This window comes from Tachypleus tridentatus, unplaced genomic scaffold (genome assembly GCF_004210375.1).
Source record: "Tachypleus tridentatus isolate NWPU-2018 unplaced genomic scaffold, ASM421037v1 Hic_cluster_2, whole genome shotgun sequence".
NCBI classification, from domain to species: Eukaryota; Metazoa; Arthropoda; class Merostomata; order Xiphosura; family Limulidae; genus Tachypleus; species Tachypleus tridentatus.
Window position 1 is genome coordinate 42053998 of NW_027467782.1, and position 22336 is coordinate 42076333.

The following is a 22336-nucleotide window of genomic DNA, read 5'->3' on the forward strand; positions in this document are numbered from 1 at the left end:
CATAATGTTAATGGTTAACTCTGTGTAACCAAGTTATCCAGCTCAGACAGTTCTTATTTTAGTTTGGCTCTTAAAATGTGTAAACAGATAAACTGTTGTTTCATGAACCAAAACCAGAAGTGTGTTAGTTTGGTGCCAAATCTTCTCACTACCTCCATATGAACATTCCAACGTACTGGTCATTCTGAAAGTCCATTGACCAATGAAACTAAAGTGGTGACCTGAAAATGAACATGTCCAGTAAGGTAAGAGACTGTACATTTTCACTAATGACAGCACCAGAAACAAACTCCTACGGTCAAGATTCTAAAGGTTGTCTTGTGGTCTTTCTACAAAACACGGTGATGTTTCCTTCTTCACCATTCAATAACTTTATTGGTGCTATCTTCCTCATAGTTCCCTGAACCTACTGAAAGCTACATCTTGTAATGTTCTTTGGAGAAACACAGTAAGCCAAAAATTAAAGAAAAACCAAAGTAAAGAACTAACTATACCTTAGTAACGAATGACACCATGTGAACTAGATGTACTTCCAAACTAAAATTAAAAGAAACAAGTATTTTCATTTCTTGCTTTTATAGTTCATTTGCCATGCTGTGTTCTAGCCAAGAGAGTGCATAATTCTACTCGTGATTCATAGCATGCGCACGTTTTACTGATTTTTAGTACTCGTCTGGATAAATAGTAACCAATGTTCATATCTTTAGTATTTGCTTAGATAAACAATCATCTATGTTCTGATCGTTAGTATTTTCCTGGATAGATACTGTTGTGTGTTACGATCCTTAGCACTTGCCTGATTAAAAATATGCTCAAATTACGTTTTCTTACAATAAATAGTTACAGTTGCTCGTATATCACTCTATGGTCTTAAATACATTGTTCCCAAACTTCTGATCTGTAACAGTTGGGGGTTGTGAGTAATAAAATACATCCAAATATTAGTACTATGATCACATTAAAATTTAACATTAATCCTTCTCTCTAAATATTCCACTTCTATAAATACACTATAAAACTGAATACGCACGTTTCGAACCCAAGAACTTTCATTTTGAGATCAAGTACAAGGTTAGAGGTCGTGAATCGCTGCACTACACTTTTCTGATAACTTATATACAGCTGTTGTGTACTTGGTATGATCTTGTGTTTAAGGCGCTCGACTTTGAATTTAATGGTCATAGGTTTGAATCTCCGTCACCAAAAATACTTGCCCTTTCATCCATGGGGCATTATATGTGACGGTCAGTCCCATTATTTGCTAGTGAAAGCATAGTCCAAGAGTCGGTGGTGGATGGTGTTTAGCTATCTTTCCTCTAGTTTATGGTTGCTAAATTATGAAAAGTAAGTAGAGATAGCCCTTGTCCTGCGTTTCGCAAAATTCAAGCGATATGTCTGTGGATATAGAAGGCTAGACATCAGGTTTCGATATCCGTGGTGGGCAGAGTACGGATAGCTCATTGTGCAGTTTTGTGCTTAACTTCAACCATTTCAAACTACATTTTATGTGTGTCCTCTGCTCCGCTAGGGGTGATTTGTTTTTGAATTTCGCGCAAAGCTACTTGAGCGCTATCTGCGCTAGTCGTCCCTAATTTAGCAGTGTAAGATTAGAGAAAAGGCAGCTAATCATCACCACCCACCGCCAACTCTTTGGCTAGTCTTTTATCAACAAATAGTGGGATTGACCGTCACATTATAACGCCCCAGGGCAAAAAGGGCGAGCATGTTTGGTGCGATGGGGTTTCGATTCCGCGACCCTCAGATTACAAGTGGAACGCCTCAACCCACTTGGCCATGTCAGGCCACGCATAAATGAAGAAACAATAAACTTATACTATAAGAAGGCTTATTTCTTTTCGAAACATGTACAGCCTAGAGTAAAAGACAAAAGAAAAGATATAACATTGTTTCACAGACTATTTAGACAGAGTATTAGTGCTGAATCTAAGTTAAATGGACGACAACTGTTGTAGAAACAAAAGTGTAGAGGAAGACGTTTCAATATAAGATTTCACCGTCCATTCAACTGTGTTTCAAAAAATATAATAGTTTGTGGGTTAAGCTTGACCGAGTGATTTATATTAAAGATATAACATTATTTCACAGACTATTTAGACAGATTATTAGTGCTGAATATAAGTTAAATGGACGACAACTATTGCAGAAACAAAAGTGTAGAGGAAGACGTTTCGATATAAGATTTCACCGTCCATTCAACTGTGTTTCAAAAAATATAATAGTTTGTGGGTTAAGCTTGACCGAGTGATTTATATTCGGGCAATGCATCTAAAGATCCATAGTTCACGTTTCACCTAAATAAAAGCGCGCCAATAGTTTTAATAGTGGCAGTGAGATTGAAGAATTCGAAAAAAGCAATTTCAGAGTCGATAGTAAATGCTGCTCGTATCTGTCTATCAGTTCAAAATTAGGGAAAGCTAGCACAGAGACCTCTTGCGTACTTATGTTCAAATATCCAAGTAAAACAAAATTTCGTTTTGTCGCGTCAATAATAGTTCAGCGGGCTTTGACACTAAAGTCAGGAATTCGATTTCTCGCTGTAGACAAAAAGTATAAAGTAAAATATGTAGCTTTGTGCTAACCTAAGAAACAAACAAACAATCGTTTTGTTACATTTCACTGTCGACACCACACTGTTAAAATAATTATAAACCATATTCCCAGCTATAAAATTCAAACCCAAAACAGTGTTATTAGTTACTTTCTTAAAAATAATGACAGAAATCTTCAGTAGTTGGCTCTGTTCACAAACAGCAACAGATGAAATCATAGTAAACAAGACCCTAACCGTCACAAACTCACTTCGATATAGATTTATTACTAAATCATTGTTGCATCTGATAGATACCGCACCCTGCGATTTTTTTATCTGATATTGATGTATGACGTTATGGGCTCAAACACTCACATCTCGCTCTCCTAATTTCAATTGATTTTAATTATTTTATTGCTCTTGAATTTCTTCATGTGAGACTGACGTGTGGAGGTTAAAACTGACAGTCAGTGTTCCAACCACAATGTGGTTTCTACGTCATCAGTCAGTGTTTCCAACCACAATGTGGGTTCTACGTCATCAATCACCTTCCAAATCTAGAGTACAGTTTATATATCACATTACAGCCTGTATCCTGGGGATCCTTTTAATTGGTGCAGCGTCTTTGATTTTTGTTTGGATTTATTTTTGTTTATTACAAACATATGTTATACAGTATATTAATTAGAGAAATGTAAACTAATTTGTTATCGATAAATGCTATACCTATGAAACGTTATAAATGTAAAATCTGCCATGCAAATTAAATGTAGAACTGTTTGTTTATTTTTGTTTAAAGTTAGCTACACAAATACACAATGGGCTATCTGTGGCTGCCCATCACGCTTACCTAAACTTATTTTCTAGCATTATAAGTCCACAGAAATATAGAAGTGAAAGCCATTGAGTCATTGTTTAAGTAACACATATTAACACATACCTGCATAAAACATAGTGGAATTTTATATAAGTAAAAAAAAATAACGTATTTAAAAATGTAAAATATGCCATATATCTGAAGTCTTATTTTATAATGGAGTAAAACTACATTTACTAAAATCATAGTGTGTTGTTGTTTTCAATCATAAGATACTTTTAAAGTGACTCTAAAAACGAAAACTATAAATCTAGTGTTATAATATAAAAAGATCAATGTTGACACTTCGTCTTGTGGTGATGGCATCACTTCTAGCAGCACGCCCTCTGACATTAGTGACATGATCATATAATGCTGCCTGATAACATCCTCGTTTTTGGAAAAACATGGGTTTTCATATTAAGTATTTGAAAAAAAGTTGATATTAAATTTGGTTATTACTCCAACTTGTATATTAATTATTTTAATTTTGCATATCACATACATATCCATCACCTAATTAATTTATTAATATTTAATTAAATAAAGTATTACTTAGATATTAATTAAGAATTTGCACTTCACCATATATTAATCACATTATTAATTAATCTTTAATTAATAAATCTCCCCCAGTAACACCTCAACCACCCTTCCTCCTGGTATTGTCTTTTGGCAGATAGTACATGGCCAGCAAGATCTGCTCGCATCTCTGATGATTCCTGGGCAATGAACATAACTAGTGGATCTATCCGCTATCTTCTTTGCTCTTAGGTGTCCTTGCACAGTCAACTCGTGAATTTGTTCCATCAGTTGAGTCCTGTATTCTGTCGTTTTGATTTGCTGCACTTCCCCAGTATAATTTCTCTGTTTGATTTGGTACAGCAATTCCTTCTAATACTCTGGTCTATAAGTGCTTTACCTCTTTGTCTTCTGCTCGATTTTTTTCCCATATTTTATCACAAAGATTGTCTAGCGAAAAGTGTTTCTTTTACGCTTCTTTCAATTCCTGCAAACCTACATTCGTGATATCACCTTTTGACCTTTGTAAGATCTTCGTGTTATGTTTGCTCTTATTTTCTTGAGCTCTGTTTGTGACTGCCAATGCTTCTTCGTTTATATATATATATGTTTTTCATACATATAGTCTTTGGTAGGTCTGACATAGCACTCTCTTTTGTTTCTCTATTCTGTTGGTACCATCTCCTTTGTCTTCTGTTAAATTTTCTCCCAGGTATTGTCCCAAAGTTTCTGCAATGGAAGAACTTTCTTTTATGATTCCTTCATTTCCTACAAACCTACATTCGGGATGTCCTTTTTCACACTTGTAAGGTCTTGATGTCTTGCTTGCTCTTCTTTACTTGACCACTAGTGGTGACCACCAATGGTTCATCAATCTTCTTTCGATCTGTTATCTGAGTTTCTACTAGCTGGTATGTTTTAAACAATTTGGTCAAATATGGATGTTTTATACTGTTGTCTCCAGGTCTACCACATAATATAATGCATTTATCTTTATTTTCTTATGGGACATTTTCTCATTGTCCCATCAATAAGTACACACACACACTCACATGTGTAGTTTGCTTCTCATGTGGTCATAATATAGTAGACTGGCTCTCACTACTGCAAACAATTTCTTGTAGGCACTTCACTCTTTTGTCCCCAACATATTCTTCACTCACTGGCATGTTGTGATTTGCTGGTACTTCTGAATATCTGTAACATGCTCCAATCACTATTGACACTGTTGATCCATTTGTTAACTTAAGTTGATTGTTAGTCGTGTACTGATTAACCATAGAAATGGAACTTCCTTCTCATAGTAAATCTGGCATCTTTTATTGATTCTCTTTCTTTTGGCAGCAGCATCTATGTTGACAGTCAAACTTTCTAGTTTCTTAACAACACCATCTATAGAAGTTGCTATAGCAGCTTTATTCTGAGATTTCTGCTGTTCCTTGTTAGTAATGGACTTCCATTCCTTCGCAACGTTACATATTTTATAAATAACATTTCTTTACCCATTTGTCTGTTAACCCCATGTAACCTTTGGTAGACTCCCGTTTCTAGTCAACTACCAGTTTTGTTTTAAATAATAATATCTTCAAAATAAGACAAACGTATGTACAAAATTATTTACACCATGAAATATCACAGTTGTATCCAAAACTCTAAATAATTAATCTTTATTTTCAAATATCCACTTGGGCTGATTCAATTACTTAAGACTATAATTGACAATATAAACTATTTTTCACACAGTACTTACTTTTACTCACAGTACTATTAGTAAATTATTCACTCAGTAAGTACCCCATGGGTTACAACAGTTATATCATAACTTTAAAAATTGTCTACTTCTCATCAAAATTCACAGAGAATGGTTCAATTAATATAGATCCCCTTTTACAATACAAATTATTATATTTATTAAACATTGAAACTAACTTTATCATATCGCCAGATATGGTTAATTATTCTCACACGAGCTAACTTCACGTTTTTTCTCATTGACTAATTGTCTGAGAAAATTCGTAATCTGAGGGTAGCGGGTTTGCATCCCCGTTGCGCCAAACATGCGCCTTTCAGCCGTGGGGGCGTTATAATGTGACGGTCAATCCCACTATTCATTGGTAAAAGAGTAGCCCAAGGGTTGGCGGTGTGTGGTGATGACTAGCTGCCTTCCCTCTCGTCTTACACTACTAAATTAGGGACGGCTAGCACAAAGCTCCTCGAGGACTATCAACGTGGTAAGTTTGTTTGTTTGCCACGTCATACAACTAAAGTTAAATAATCACTATTATTTTTTTAAATCATTAAATATTAACTCATCAAATAAATTGAATAGTAACTCTTAAACTAAACAATTTTGTATATCCAAAAAATATTAATTACTGATTTAAAATCATTCTTTCCCCAACTTGTGTGTCTACAGTGAAGTTATAATTTATAAAGCTTCTGTAATAAATAATCATTTTCTTTGAAACAAACATGGATTTTTAAAGCGATAAAACAGGCAATTTTAAAATACTCTATAACTTTTTATTTTCTATTTACATACATTTTATTTTAATTTTTTTATCGATGTGAAGTTTGTGAAAGTCTGGGACAAGAAAACACAAATCGAGTTCCACTGTCTCTTATTAGTGAAGAAAATCGTCCGATCATAGAAGTTATTCTGTTGTTGTCTTGCATCTGGCTTTCTAATTCGGTTAAACACTAGTCAAAAAATTCTTGTGGATCTAAATATGTTTCAGGAGCTTACGTTTCTCAATTTTTCTGTCTACTCTAGTCCTCAGAACCCTCTGACTCTGATGATTTCCTTTCGTGAAACAAATCTCGCAGTTCTTTGAAGTAAAGAGGTCTCATTGATTTATATTTCGTAAATTTGTTGTGACGTCTACAATGTGAAGGTACCTTCTTCCTTTCAGTTAACAGAGTTTCTGATATATATGAGATAATTGGTTTATATTTATGAGGCTGTGTTGTTATAAAATATTTGGCATGTGATCCTTCAAGGCTCGTGATAATGTTTCTTATTTTACTTGATGCATTACTATTTTGAATGTCCTTCCTATGGGTGAAAACATTCGCCTTTGGTTCTTTCTAAAAATAACAAGAATCAGAATAGGTTGATGTTAGTTATCATTATATCGAAATTACCTCTTGGAAATTAATACAATGAAACTACCGATAACTGGGCTATATCAGTTTAGTGGATATCGATTCAAATACGTTTTCGAACAACACTTTTATTGAAATATCCAAATTTTGAGCAAACTGATTGACTCTATAAATTGATTTCTAATAAGTAAAAAGGGAAGGGAATGTTTATCTTGTGCATACCGAAATATTTTCCACTTTACTTCGGGGAAAAACTCTGTAGAAAGTATCATATTTCTCTAGTACTAAACAGAACAAAATGTAAACAATTACTAACAAGCGTTATTAGAAATTTGAGAATTTCAAAAATAATCAAACTAAAAAAGAAATTGAAATAAAAAAACGTTGGTACCAACAACTATACTTTTAAGAATGATAAATTGCGTGATGTATATTTTAATTTAGTTGCTGCAATTATCGAGAATTTCACTCAATGTCGTTTTTGTTGGTTTTTTTATCAGAAAACTTCAAAACGGACAATCTGTGTCTGCTCACCAAGAGCATTAATACCAGACTTTTAGAGTTATAAGTGTTCGGTCGTAATTCTGGGCTCCACCAGATGTCCTTAATCTATGGGTGCCTTTGTATTTAAAATTCGAATATTTTAATATTTGTTTGGAAGCAGCTTAACACTCCTACGAAATGACGTTTCTAGTCCTGATTTCTCCAAGCTCGTTCCCCTGGCTGTGGTTTCGCTAGATAGTAGAGAGGGACAGTGGGAATCTCGTTAATCCATTCATTAATGGATTTAAATGGCAATTTCATTTAAATACAAAATTATTAGCCTAATATTAATAACCTTTCAAGTTGCTCTGGGGCCTATTAGGCCCCACTTTCATAGGAGTGTTAACATCGAGATGGCGCTGCGAAATTTATCAATATCGATTTGAACTAAAGCGCAAAAGAATACAAACAACAATAATGATGCTTCCTGGCATGGCCAACAGGCGTGCGATAAAGGGTCGCGGGTTCGCGCCCGCGTGCTAAACATGCCCTTGGGGCGTATAATGTGAGTCAATTCCACTTTCTACGGTGGGTGTTTAGCTGCCTTCCTTCTAACACTGCTTTAGAAACGGCTAGCACAGATAGCATGACGTAAAATAAAATACATTTTAAATGTGGTGCGTAAATGGTGTTTTTTTAGAAAGAACATCAGACTGTTTAAAATTTTGGCATGAGAGGGGTGTTTATCAGATAAGATACAATAAAGTTCTACAGTTATCCAAGCAAAGAAAATTTGGCTAATGCCGGTTTGTTAAACAGGAAAAGAAAATAAGCAAAGATAAATGTCCCGGCATAGCCAGGTGGTTAAGGCGCTCGGCTCGTAATCCGAGGTTCGCGAGTTCAAATACCCGTCACACCGAACATACTCGCCCTTTTAGCCGTGGGAGCATTATAATGTGACGGTCAATCCCACTATTCGTTGGCAAAAGAATAGCTCAAGAGTTGGTGGTGGGTGGTGATGACTAGCTGCCTTCCCTCTAGTCTTACACAACTAAATTAGCAGTTGTAGTATATGAAGGATGGAAGTCCTCACATTATACATCATACGTATATATGTCTCTCTACTACTAAATGGAATGAGTGAGAGCCAACTTTACGAGGTAATGACTCATAAACAGAGTCATGCAGTACAAATCTATAGAATAAACATTTATTAAAGGTTTGGAGACGGCTTGAATGGTAATGAAGAAAATATTATTATATACTTGCGCAAGTACTAGTCCTCTGGACGGAATTTACGTAAATTCATAATTAATGAAAAGTTATCTAACGACATGAATAATTGTCTCCCTCATATGTGACAAGATCAATGAAAACCATGAGATAAAATACTGATAAAACGCCTTCCTTTCCCCGTAGCGGGCTTAGAACCACAATTTGAAACAGCTTCTATCCAAGTGGAACGGTTTTAAAATGGCCATATTAGAAGCATCTTTCATATATCTTCCCAAATGTTAATACAGTAGAAAATATGTAATTTTTACAATTTTGTTGTTCATACATTTCACTTTATACTTTGAGTACATAGATCAACAAGAATATCAGGTTATACTTTTGTTGCTTAGCGACATGGCATAAAGTTGTTGTATTCCTATAACAAGTCAAGATTCATCCGTAACTGTGTCAACAACTGTAAAAACACATGACTCATAAACAGAGTCAATAGAGTACAACAATTTCGAAAATGTTTTGAGATGGCTGCAATGATAAAGAAGAAACCTGTATTATATATATATATCTACACACAACGTCTATCAAGTATCCATTTAAACCGACTACAAATGTCCTTCTAAAAATCGATACCATTAAATTGAAACGTTTCTTATAAGGTGGAAGATTAGAGTGTAAAGTTTATAGCCTTAATACATTATATTTATAACGGTGTCTAAACTTCACGCAGAACACCAGCATGAAAATGTATAGAAAGTAAGTAAATATATGTGACTGAAGGTATATTACATTCTTGTTATGTTCGTCTATTTGTGCTCTACCCACCACAGCTATCGATAGCCGGTTTCTAGCGTTGTAAGTCCCAGACACTCGGTATGAAATGTGATGACATTTCCCGTTATCACAATACTTACTTTAGGAAGATGAAAATTCTGGACTTTTTTGGCCCTCTTCTCTTTTACACTTTTACATTTTCTCTTATCGTCTCTATTAACAGACTGGTCTTCATCTTTTGTGGTACAAGTGAATATTTAATTTTTTTTCTATCATCTTTATTTGTATGGTCTTCTGTGTTAGCTGATTTTACTGTTTTACATCTACAACAATTGCACTTCCAAATAATGACACTACAAAAGAAAAGCGCTAATAAATAACATGGATGATTTAATTTGACTCTTATTTGTACATCAGTGTTATGTCAATTAAAAATGGAATATAATTATAATCTAGAAATAATAATATTTAACAACGACAGCCACAGGGACGTTCTCTCCCAGTGGAACGTCAGTAAGTATATGAACATATAACACTAAAATAGGCGGGTTCAGTTCCCCACGGTGGACATTGCAAGTTGACCCCTGCTGCATCTCTTTAAAATAAAGTTAACAAATGTAAAAAGGAATAAAATGTTATAGCTCAAGAGGGATAATTGAATAATTATTATACTCGCTGATAAATTTCAATTTTAAGACCATATTCAAATAAACTGAAAATCATTAATTAGTTAAAGAACTTTTTTGAATGAAAATGCCTTTTATATTTATCTCAAGTACTCGAATTGTAATAATTTAGGTTACCCATATTTTACACGTTTCAATTTGAAGTATTTCTACTGACACGCACAGTACCTTATTGTATTTACATATAAAAAACAGGTTGAACAATAACATACTTACAAGGAATGTTTTTCATCAGAAGAACTTGTAATATTGTAAAACGTGATCCACAATTTAAGCTTTAAGTGAATCTTCACACTTAAAATACACTTTATTGTAAACTGATGATGCTAATTTCCCCTTATATATTTCTTTTTAATGCAAGCGTTTGTATCCTTTTGATTATTTATCATTCTAATTAAAAGAAAGTAACTAATATATTTTTTATTTCTCAGTCCCTTTAAATTCATTATTAAGTATATACACACATGGTTCAACTATTAATAACATAGAAATTATATTAAGATCTATTCAACAAAACATAAAAAAATACTGTTTTGTTCTTACCTTAAAAAAATTAACAAAAGTGGTATTCCTACTGCAGCAGTTACCAATGGAATCGTATGTTCTGACATGGATGGTGCTGAAATGGAAAAATACAAGTTAAAAAGAAAGTTAGTCAAGTGCAATTTGTTTTTGTTATATGATAGTATTGAGGAGGCTACGTTTCATTTGGTATACTTACAGTGAAAATAACAAGATAACCACAGCGTTCTGAGTTACTGGAATCGAAGAAGTTCCACTCTTTATTCAAACACATATAAGTTTAATGCACATGGATAAAACAGTACATGTAAAGAAGTGTGAAGTATCACTTTAGATTTACTTTCTTCCTTGATAATCCAAGTAAAGGTATTTACTTATCATATCTTATGACAACCAAATACACTGACTGTGTTTTCATATCAAATCAGGATGATCATTTGACGCATCACGTGACTGACCACCATTACAGCAGATATATATATTTGTAACAAGACAAAAGGCAAAAGTAACAAGTTCTCAGACTTCCAAGGATGTATGATTGTCGACACTGACTTACTAGCAATTTGTAAACTGAATACTGTTTATATGTTTCACTATTCAAAGAAATCTGTAATTAGTGTTTAAATGAACTACAAACGAAAGAGAATATATTGGAAAACTATCGGTAACAATTCAAAGGGAAAGTACATGGACGGTCTTTTTGTTGTAAACTAATGTAAAACTCTGCTCTAGTCAACCAGTTTTTATAAAATAGTCAAGGTTTAAATAATACAACAATACTAGGAGGAGGAAAATACTTATGGCATACAATTACTGGTCCAAAAACTTACTTCAGACAACAGAAAAGCTCAAACTGTGAACAGTGAATTAGTGGGAATGATAGACGTGGTTTGGTGAATCATGTTTTACCTGAGTTGCTATGAGTGGTGAAATGGTAAGATATTTATTATTTAGAATAGAAAATAATGTCCACAATGCACTGGAATATTATAAGAGATCGGGTCTTCACACATTACTACATTTTTTACCTTCATGAATAAGGGATTGAAGAAATTTAATGGGAAGAAAGAACAACACGCGTCAACACAAACATCGTCACAGTAATATTTTTCCATCACGACATTTTGTCACCAACCTTTCCACACATATTATCTCACGTTAAAGGTACGTTTTACGTAATCTTATATGTAGCATAACTTACTTTTCCTTGGAGAAGGAACGTATGTTTCTTCCTCCGTTCCTGGTTGACTTGGATCTAAGAAAAAAGCTTGAAATGTTTACAATGTTAACTTTGACAATTAAAAATAAAATAATGGATGAAGTATATAATAACTAATTTACTGCTTAGTTTGTTCGAAACAGTTTTTCCTTTTTCGATTTATTTAAAAATTAAAATTCACAAATACTGATCACACATATAAACGCTTTGAAGGAAAGCACAACTTACAACACAGGTTATGTCTCAGTGTGAGTCCTTCAGGACATTGGTAGTTTTCACTAGGTTGTACGCATGCTAAAATAAAGTATAAGATGGTTCGTAGTTCAAGTATTGTTGACATAAGAAATAATATTTTTGCACTGTTTATTTGTAATTTAGCACAACACTACATCATGGGCTATCTATGCTCTGCCCATCACGGATATCGAAACCCGGTTTCTAGCATTGGAAGCACGCAAACAGTTTGCTGGGCCACTTGGGGAATTTTTGACCTGATATGACACTTTAGGCTCATAACAAATTATTAACTACTTTTCTTCGTGAAAGCTCATACATTGGAAATCCTGTAAGGTATAAACAAAATCTAACAAATATAGTTGATGGCTTATCTTGCTCTTTATCTATTGTATCGTAAGTCACAGGAGGTTTCAAATCAATGTATTTTCATAATTAATAATAAATAAGGATTTACAATGCTAAAGTTAAGGGTTCGATTTCCCCTCGGTTGGTACAGCGGATATCCCTTTGTAGCTTTCCTATATGAAAAACGCAAATTTTGGTAATTAAAGGCCCGGCATGGCCAGATGTGTTAAGGCATTCGACGTGTAATCTGAGGGTCGCAGGTTCGAATCCCCATCACACCAAACATGTTCGCCCTTTCAGCCGTGGGGCATTATAACGTGACGGTCAATCCCACTATTCCTTGGTAAAAGAGTAGCCCAAGACGGTGAGTGGTGATGACTAGCTGCTTTCCCTCTAGTCTTACACCCAGATCAGAATTAAAGATATGCTCAGTAACAGATACAGTTAATCAAATAAGCTCTTCAAACTTTCTTATTTCAAATGATAAGAATGTATTGTTTCATCGGATGTGAAAAGTGGCTAAACAATGTCTCTGAATACCAGAACTTACAAAAGAAACATTTTTCTGCTATAACACTGTAGCATTTTGTAATTTCAATATTTTCACAGACGATTAAAGAAATCATTCAACACTTTTGATTTTTTAAAATTATTTGTTCTATGACTTGTAAAGAAAACAACAAAACCTTTCTAATTTCTAACATAAGGTTATCTCGTTTTCTGACTTCACGGAATGTCTAATTTCATTAATTGTGTTATGCTATTGATTAAATTTATTCATATCTATGTATGTATTTAGTTATTGCATATGATAAAATAGGCCCGGCATGGCCAAGCGCGTAAGGCGTGCGACTCGTAAGCCCGCGTCGCGCTAAAACATGCTCGCCGTCCCAGCCGTGGGAGCGTTATAATGTTACGGTCAATCCCACTATTCGTTGGTAAAAGAGTAGCCCAAGAGTTGGCGGTGGGTGGTGATGACTAGCTGCCTTCCCTCTAGTCTTACACTGCTAAATTAGGGACGGCTAGCACAGATAGCCCTCGAGTAGCTTTGTGCGAAATTCCAAAACAAACAAACAATATGATAATAATAAATCAAAAATTATTTCGTAATGATAAATTTATATCTGCAGACAAGTTTGATTTTCAACATTTTAACACCTCAGGCTTAACGCGGAAACAATGGCGGTGAGCTGTATGTTGGTAGTTGGAAAGGTGATTTCATGGATTTTGGAAAATTTATGTACAATCATTAAATATAAATCGAACATATAACACTTTACGTAAATTGTAGTAAAAATGGATGGAATCCGATTCATAATTTAAAGTTTTTTTTAACTTCTAAACACTACCAAAATCGATTCTTATAAGCATTTACCTTCCAAGAAATGAGTGATGAAAATTGGTTTGTGTGCTTTTATCTCCCAGTTTTTGAGTATTCAATAACACACTTATACACACCGGTATCAGAAAAATCAAATTTATAAATCATTAAATCACCCGTGGCTTTGTTTACTCGAATTTTATCATCGTCTGTTGCTATTCCACCGTAGGGGCCAAACCAATAATACTGGAAAACATCAATGGTATAAGTTTTGATCCCATAGCTGTCAGGGACACACGGAATCACCTGTGGGGCGCCAAGTATAATACTTTGAGGTTTAACCTTTATGTGTCCAGGCATTGCTATTATTACAGCATATAATGCTATAAAAGCAATGTTTTAAATAAGAACTTCACCATCTCTATATCTTAAAGTTTGCTCGCAGTAGTAACTTGAACGTTTTCCAAAATGTCTCCTAATTATCTGTGTTGCTAAGATACTGTTTCATTGTTAATATTATAAATATTGTTGCTTACGTATTTACGAACTACAAACAATATATCATAAAAGTTACGGAGTTCCGGATTAAACGCTAAAAGCTGACAAAGTACAGAAACTAAAACGTGTGAAATTTATGATGAGGCTACAGAAACCACAACTCCATTTTACACAGCTTTGATTTGAATTTAAAATAAATAAATTCAAAATGTGTGAAAAAACGTCCAGTGTTTACGTTATTTTATCACAAAATAAGATATTGTTGTTTCACATCATGCTTAGAGGCAACGAAGAAACACCACAACAATATATCACAAAAGTTACGGAGTTCCGGAATAAATACTAAAAGCTGATAAAAGTTACGGAGTTACGGATTAAACGCTAAAAGCTGACAAAGTACAGAAACTAAAAGGTGTGAAATTTATGATGAGGCTACAGAAACCACAGTTCCATTTTAAAGAGCTTTGATTTGAATTTAAAATATACAAATTGAAATATGTGTGAAAAAACATCTAATGTTTACGTTATTTTATTACAAAATAAGACATTGTTGTTTCACAATAATACTTGCTAAATAATCACAATTATTGTTGTAAAAATAGTTCAAACAACTCGCCTGGCAGGTAAATCATATATACGGAATTTAATAAGTTTCTATTCTTCCCTTAAGTTTCCCCAATTTGAGTTAAAATATTAAAAATAAAAGCATCATAAACAAACTGTTTACATACTGATTGGAACAGAATTACAAGAAAAAGAAATTTATTTATTTTCTCCCATGAAGATACCTAGGGGGCTGAATATAAAAATCGTGGAGTTAATTACATCACAGGCCTAATATCAATGTCTTCTCACAAATATAGTTAATTGTGATCACACTCTATCAGTTTAGAAAACGTCTTCACCGTAAGATTCGTTGCTGTGACAAGCTGCTTATATAAATATTGTGTTTGGTCGTCGGCAATGGATAGGACAAAGTATAGTTGATATAATAATGTACATGTTTGTTTTTCAAAATTCGTGAGTGCTTACGAAGCACATGAGGTTGATGTAGCACAGAGTGCCGGTTTTGTAACTGTGGCTGGAGGTGCAAGCAACCCTGTTAATGGAATTATCTGCAATTATTCAATGAGAGACTGGTCGTTCTGTGAGTCAGCCACTTTCTCTTGAAGTTATTCACCTCATGAACAATCTGAACCTGTTCATTCCGAGAAAGATTTTTATAGCCTTTTTCCACCACAGGATTTTCTCATGTTTCCCTGTACACCTCCTGCAGAGTCAGCTCGGTCTAATATTGCGTATTCAGGTATGATTTCTCAGGTATGTGATGTTTTATCCCTTTTTATGATTTCCTACAATCCTCATCCTTTTTTGTTGTATGATAGTTCTCAGTTCTTCTTTACCATATTTAGTTTTCCCACTTTCTTTGGATATTAGGGTTCATACAAAGCATTGTACTTCATAATTGGTTGAGAGTTCCAGCATGTCTTGCTTCCTATGTGCTGTGGACAGTTTGTTTGACGAACCATCAAGTAGCCTATCCGTTGTAAGACTCACAGGTGTTGGAATCTATTTTGCCAATTTGGGAGTACCCCCTGACTTCCAGTGCTTTTAACCCATGCCTCTGTATTATCCTTACTTTTGTGGTATTTATCTACCATACATTTACTTTCAGGTACTCTGTACGAAAGTCCTGAGGTATTTGAGGAACAGCCTCTCCTTTGTTACTTCTAAGATAACTCATTTTTCATTCTCTACTCTCACCTTGCATACATAATTTTTCTGTTGTTGAAACATACTGGGTCAAAATGCAGCCTTCTGTCAGACTTATTTGCTGCCCACTTAGGGAATCATGTGTAGCTCTGTTTCTTAGTATATTTTCAAACGTATTCCAGACTTTGGAAATGTATGCTGGGGACACCTGCATCAACACTCTACCCTTTCATTTTTGGTAGCACATTTGCCACAGTTGGAATCAAGACAAGCCCCTGTTCCTGTTTCCCATCCTAGTGCTCCCCAGCTTTTACCTGTTCCTCTTTCCAGGTGTTTTTTTCAGTGTAGATCATCATAATATCAACAGTACCAGTTGATAACTGGATGGGAGCTCAGTTGTGTGACTTTCTTCCCCTTGGCTGTGTTTCACCACAGATTGGTGGATTATTTGGACATGTCCTATGCTTCCTTTACCTTCCTCTTTTTATCACAGATATCCATTTCTTTCCTTCCTCAGGATCCCATTAACAGCCAGCTTCTGTTGGAGGTAGTTCAAGACCTTCTGTCCAACAGAACATTGAATCTGGAAATCATCTCTTTCACAGTTTCTATTCCAGCTGTTTGTTGTTGTCATTAAAACTGAAGACTGGCTATCTGTCATAGTCTTTCAATCAGTTTCTCAGTCTCCTTTTTTTGTTTTATAATATAGAGTAAAAGCAAAAAACATAAGTTTTTGCACATTGTAGTGAATATGTTTGACTTCCTCCTTCAATTATACTTTATCTGTATTGTGGAGGCAAGGCTGAATTATTTATTAGGCACAGTGCCTAGGGCCTATGAAAACTATAGGTCCATGAAAATTTTCCTTAAAAGTTAATTTTGGTTTAACTTATATGGCTGGTAGGGCCTACAAACAGTAGGTGCCTACGTCCTACAATCGTCTTGATACAGCATGGTGGAAGAACTTGGGATTGTTATGGTTCTTTCCCATCAACTGTCTTTTGTGTAGCTTATTCTGAAGATGTTATTTGTCTTAGGTTGGTTCTGGTCATTTTCTCTCTCATACACGTTTTTCAATCCAGGTCATCAGGTTTTCTAAGTTGATATACCATTTTGAATTCTTAACATACGCTCTCTTCAGGAGTCAGGGGTTTGATATCCCTTCTGGTCTCATTAATTTTAGGTGAAGATGGTATGATCCTCATTCTACACCCACCCTCTCTATCTGTGTCAGTTTCCAGCAGCACAGATTTTGGATGTAGTTGTCAAGTACAGTCCATCATGCCCTAGCCACTTTGTGTCTCGGGACACTTCCATTTTCCCCAATACTAATTAGATTTACTTCTCAGTTTTTGTCTACCAGAATATACAACACATTTCCCAGATTGGTGAAGAGTATGGCTGGTTTAGAAGTAGTGTAGTCTCCCACATCATATCTACATATCTAATTCTTTAGACTCAAGGTGTGTCCTTGTACTCTTTCAGAGGGTGCTTCTTTTCTTCCCTTGCACCAATTCAGTGTGTGATTCTATCTGATTATATAAGCACAGCTAATGTACCATATTAGAAGTTAGTTTTTCTATACATAAAATGTACTTCCTCTCCACTCAAAATGAGTGATTCAATTCTCCACTAAAACTCAAAACAGTAATTTGATAGAACTGAATAGAGGAAGTCGCACATATAATGAGTGTATAGCACTTTCCTTTGTGGAGGATTATCCATGGTAATTTGCATGAGAGACATTAAAATGAGTCATTTCCAAAGGAAGGGAGGAAAAAGGCTTGTGGCATGTTTTACTTTCTTTTTTTCCACATAGAGGGCAGCACTAAATGAGACTAGTTATATGAAATACATTTTCAGTATAGGAAACATAACTTTCACTGTTACCCTGCTTAACATCTTATTTTGTTGAAAATCACCTATATTTTCATGAAAATTGGGATCATCTAGAAATTTTTCCCTCTCTCTAGTATGTTTTCTTGGCCTCCAAATTAACAAGGCTACTTATATCCAATTTTATATTGTAAGCCTCGATATGGATATGTCATCCAGTTGTAAAAGAGACCCAAGGCATCTCTCAGCCCTAACTTGTTAATTTGGAGGCCAAAAAAACATCCTGGACAGAGGGAAAAATTTCTAGAAGATCCCAAAAGATTAAAAGAGTCAGTGAGTTTAGTACAAAGGTAGATAAAAAAGATTGAAGTAGGCGATGCAACTTTGAACATTTTACAGTTTTAAGTCAGCTTTATCATCCTAATAAGATATAGTGTATAATGTAAGACAGTAGTGAAAAGGAAAGGATGGTTTTCTGTGGACAAATATTTAGTCCCATCTTTTAAGTAAGGTGTACTTTCTCTGAATTCAGCTTGACAGTGAGGATGAATCACATATATTAACCTGGTTTTGCTTGTGTTATTCAGTTGTTATAGTAGTGAGGTACAATGTATGTATAATGTAAGTACTGTGGTTCCTGGGACACAAACAGCACAGTATAAAGATAGACTTTAATACAATAACAGTTTCCTTACTTGACTATTTTCCATATATTGCAACAAAGGTATTTCTGTTGAATTAGACAATGACTGAAGATGGAAATTGGTCATTTAGCAAACACATTATGCTATGATCTTTTTATGGATGATTTATGGACAAAATTGAATGTGCTTTTGTTGTTATTTTTTAAAGCTTTTAACATCTGGGGAAATAAGGTTAACACAGTATATGCAAATCAAGAAATTTGAAGAGTTTGGAAAATTTGTATCTTATGGACCATCACACTTTAATGTTATTACCTTAAAATTGAAACTGTTTATTTAAACCACATCTGAAACATAAAACCATTTTTATCAAAATCTAATTTCAAAGATACCCAAGAATAATTAACTTTTAAAGTTTTAGGTCAATTAGGAATTGTATTTTTTGTTAATGAAATTTAGTTCTCTGTGAAGAGATTTATTTTGTTGTTGATTAATTAATGAAATTCTTATTGTAGTTTTGTTCTTATTTATTTTTCAGTTGTGTAAATAATCAGAATACTTAATAGTCTTACACAGTATTATTTGTTTAAGGGTTCATTTATCTTTTAAGAACAACTTTCAAGTTTCCTGCTTCCCTTGGAACTATTTCATTATAAATCATGTTCAATTTTGATGGCCATAATAATGCATTATTGCCTGAAAATACTTCTTTCATTGCAGTAAGTTTCTACAAAATGAGGTCAATCTTATTCCACACATTTTGATAAACTTTTCACACAATCTCCACTGCATTTGGATGTTGGCTTTCTAGACCATGTTTAAGCAGATCAAAGACAAAAACAAAACAGCATTTTATGCTTCAATAAAACTGAATTGTGTTGGCAATCCAAATATTTTGTGTTAAAGCCTTCAAAACATATGCAGATAATAATTATTCACTAATGGATATAAACTAAACTGAGTTCTTTTTTGTCTTCAATAGTGTTTGCTAATTCATAACCTGTTAGAGGGTTTGAAGAAGGTGCACTCCAGATGTGCTTTGCTGATCTTAGGCAGGTTAGTAAACCTTTACAAAAGTCTACTATTTAAGTTCATATTAAAAGATATTACAAGTAATGTAAACATTGCTTTTGGACTAAATACATTTTATGTGGTTGCTGTAGAATAGTCATTAATATTGTATATGTATGTAACATAGCCATACATTATGTATATAGATATGTAATTAACAGTTACATTATGGAAGACATTAAACCTTGAAGAATGATATATGCTCACAGGAAGAAAAGTATGCAACTCTCATGAAATGCCTTTCAAAAATGAAACTAGTTAATGAAATTATTTCCTTAAAACTTGATAACAAACTTTCATTAAAGTAAGTAGTTTCAGCAAAAGTTTTATTTTGTAAATATTTTTGGATTTTTCTAATAAAAATTCATTATTTAATGTAGTTATTTACACTTGGACTCTGAGTAGTTCACATGCAAAGTAATAATACTTTTTACCTTACCGTTTTTACATTTCATTTGCATAACCTCTAGAACCTCACAAATGAACATCAGTTGCTGTTTTTTAAGGTAAATATTTGTACTTTTTTTTCTCTTTTATGCACTGTATTACTAACTCTATTTGTCATCATCAACAGAGAGTGCAGGGAAATGTTTTTAAAATTAACAAAATGTGTACATACCTTTTACATCTTTATAGAAATTTATTAGTATAGTCATCTTTTTCACATATTTGTAATTTAACGTCTTTATCTTTTCATTTATAGTTTATTTTTAACTCTCCTTTAAAATTCTTTGTCTATTTATTCTGATATGTTAACTGATACCAATAGGCCTTTTATGAAGAAGTTATTTTGAGAAATTCCCCACATAGATGTGTTGCCAAAACAGGATGGCTGTTATAGATACCATCTTGTTTATAAAGCTTTCACAATCCATGTAACAAGTTGCTTATAAAACCATTAAATCACTCAAATAGGATTTTTAAAACATAAATTATACACGGTCAACTAAAATATAAAAATTAGATTTAATTACAGTTCAACTGTCTCTAACTATAGCATTTTGAGGTAACAAACCACTGTAAGTGCTGTAGATAATAGTACTGCAGGCTGTTACTTCGACTTCGGTACAAAAACTGTACACCAATTTCATAATAACTGTTGGTGGAGTGAGTGTACACTGAGCTCTTTATAACAGCTTTGTACATTTGTATTAACTAATTACTTGTACATCATAAATTTGTTTCCAAAGTATAGAAGATTGGCATAACACCCATAAAAGGCTGTAAAATCTATTTCTCTTTTGCAATGGATTGAGTTCTAAGACTGCATATATCGTATGTCTCAAAAGGACATGTGAAAATACATTGGCATCTACACAGTTGTATGCATTGCGAGCTTATGTGTTTACAGTCAGTTTCTGTTAAATTGTAGATTTTTTTTATATAACTTGGATCATGTGACAAGCAAACTATTTATTTTAAATGTTTCTGTTGTAACAAAGAATTAAAACTTGGATAACATAAACATTAAATTATATACTATAATGTTAATTTCATTCACATGCATGGATTGTAAAGATGTTTAATTAAATTTTGCACATAATTCAGTAATTTGCATATAAATTAATTTTAAAATGCTGCTGTTCTAATCAGATAAACGCGTGACTTTCAGTGTTATTTTGTTTATCAACACTACTCATCATTGAGTTTCTGATGTGAGTACTTAAGACTATGTCATTTAAATGCTTCTGTGTGCATTTTAATGTGGAATTTTTTGCCTGTTGGCTTCAGTCAAGAACACTTTTTGTGTATCTGGGAACCAAATATATACACGAGATTTACATTCATTGTCAGTGACATCCGTCAATGTATTTATGGCATTTGTACTTGTGATTATAAATGTCACATATATGTTTGCAATTGATACATTTTTGTTGACTTTGCTCTCTTGAACTTGAGTAATCCAGTTACATGTCTTATCACAGCTGTATGTGAGGTGACTTGTTTTGTCACGTAATTCTTGGAATTGTGATTTCTTCATGAAGTTATTTGCTTTTATTCTCTTTTTTTTTATATTTTTCTGTTGACTAAATCACTGGACCTTTCTACAGGCTTTAAAAGAATTTCAAAGTAATTGTTAGTCAGATTGTTTACTTCTGTTATAATTATTTTGGTGAACTTTGTATTTGGTCATTCTAATTTGCTTGAGAAACATCTCTAGAATACTTTAGAATCCTCTTTTCTTAGTCTTGCCTGAAACATCAGTCTAGTCTAGTTATCTGAATGGTAAATGGTGAACAAGTTTTTGTATTTGTCTAGTTCATCCCATAGTTCTGATGCTCATGAACTGTCATGGTTGGTAACCTGTATGGTCACTTCAGCCTGATTGTTAATTGAGAACTTTTATTAACTACTAGATACCAGTTATTCATTACTTTTTATCCTGTGTTTTGACTAATAATCTGCTTCCATATTCTTGGAAATCTCAACTATTTATTTAGTGGTGGTGGCTGAAAATCAATTATTAGTCTTTTGGAATACAGAGACTGGTTTATATATATATATACAGTAGTTTTAATATTCAGTGACCATCATGGAGGTCTGTTTTCTCTTTTTAACTTAAGGGAGTTTCAAATTTGTATTATGTGAATTTTTTTGCATATTGCTTTTTCTTTGTATTAGAGGATGATTTTGTGTGTGTCTCAGGTTAATAGGCTGGTTTTATTGGTCACTAGCCATTGTTAGGGAAGGTTGTATAAAGTTTTACTTGTACAGGTCTCATG

The 22336-nt window shown here is 33.7% G+C and overlaps 1 protein-coding gene and 1 long non-coding RNA gene across 3 annotated transcripts; one reads left to right on the top strand and one right to left on the bottom strand.

Annotated features, from left to right (window-relative positions):
* Positions 1–9891: 9891 nt before the first annotated feature.
* Positions 9892–12290, bottom strand: LOC143243319 (uncharacterized). The gene is made up of 4 exons (XM_076487165.1): positions 12177–12290; positions 11931–11984; positions 10751–10826; positions 9892–10116 (listed from the first exon to the last, which is right to left on the bottom strand). Exons 1-4 carry the CDS (start codon positions 12286–12288, stop codon positions 10032–10034), a joined length of 327 nt encoding a protein of 108 aa, XP_076343280.1. The 5' UTR covers positions 12289–12290; the 3' UTR covers positions 9892–10031.
* A 3069-nt stretch (positions 12291–15359) lies between these two features.
* Positions 15360–20203, top strand: LOC143243180 (uncharacterized). 2 transcript variants are annotated; one of them, XR_013024140.1, is made up of 3 exons: positions 15360–15669; positions 19525–19598; positions 20084–20203. It is a non-coding gene; the product is annotated as an uncharacterized LOC143243180 (long non-coding RNA). The 2 variants fall into 2 exon arrangements; XR_013024139.1 differs by having other exon boundaries at positions 15360–15655; positions 20084–20175.
* Positions 20204–22336: the final 2133 nt, after the last annotated feature.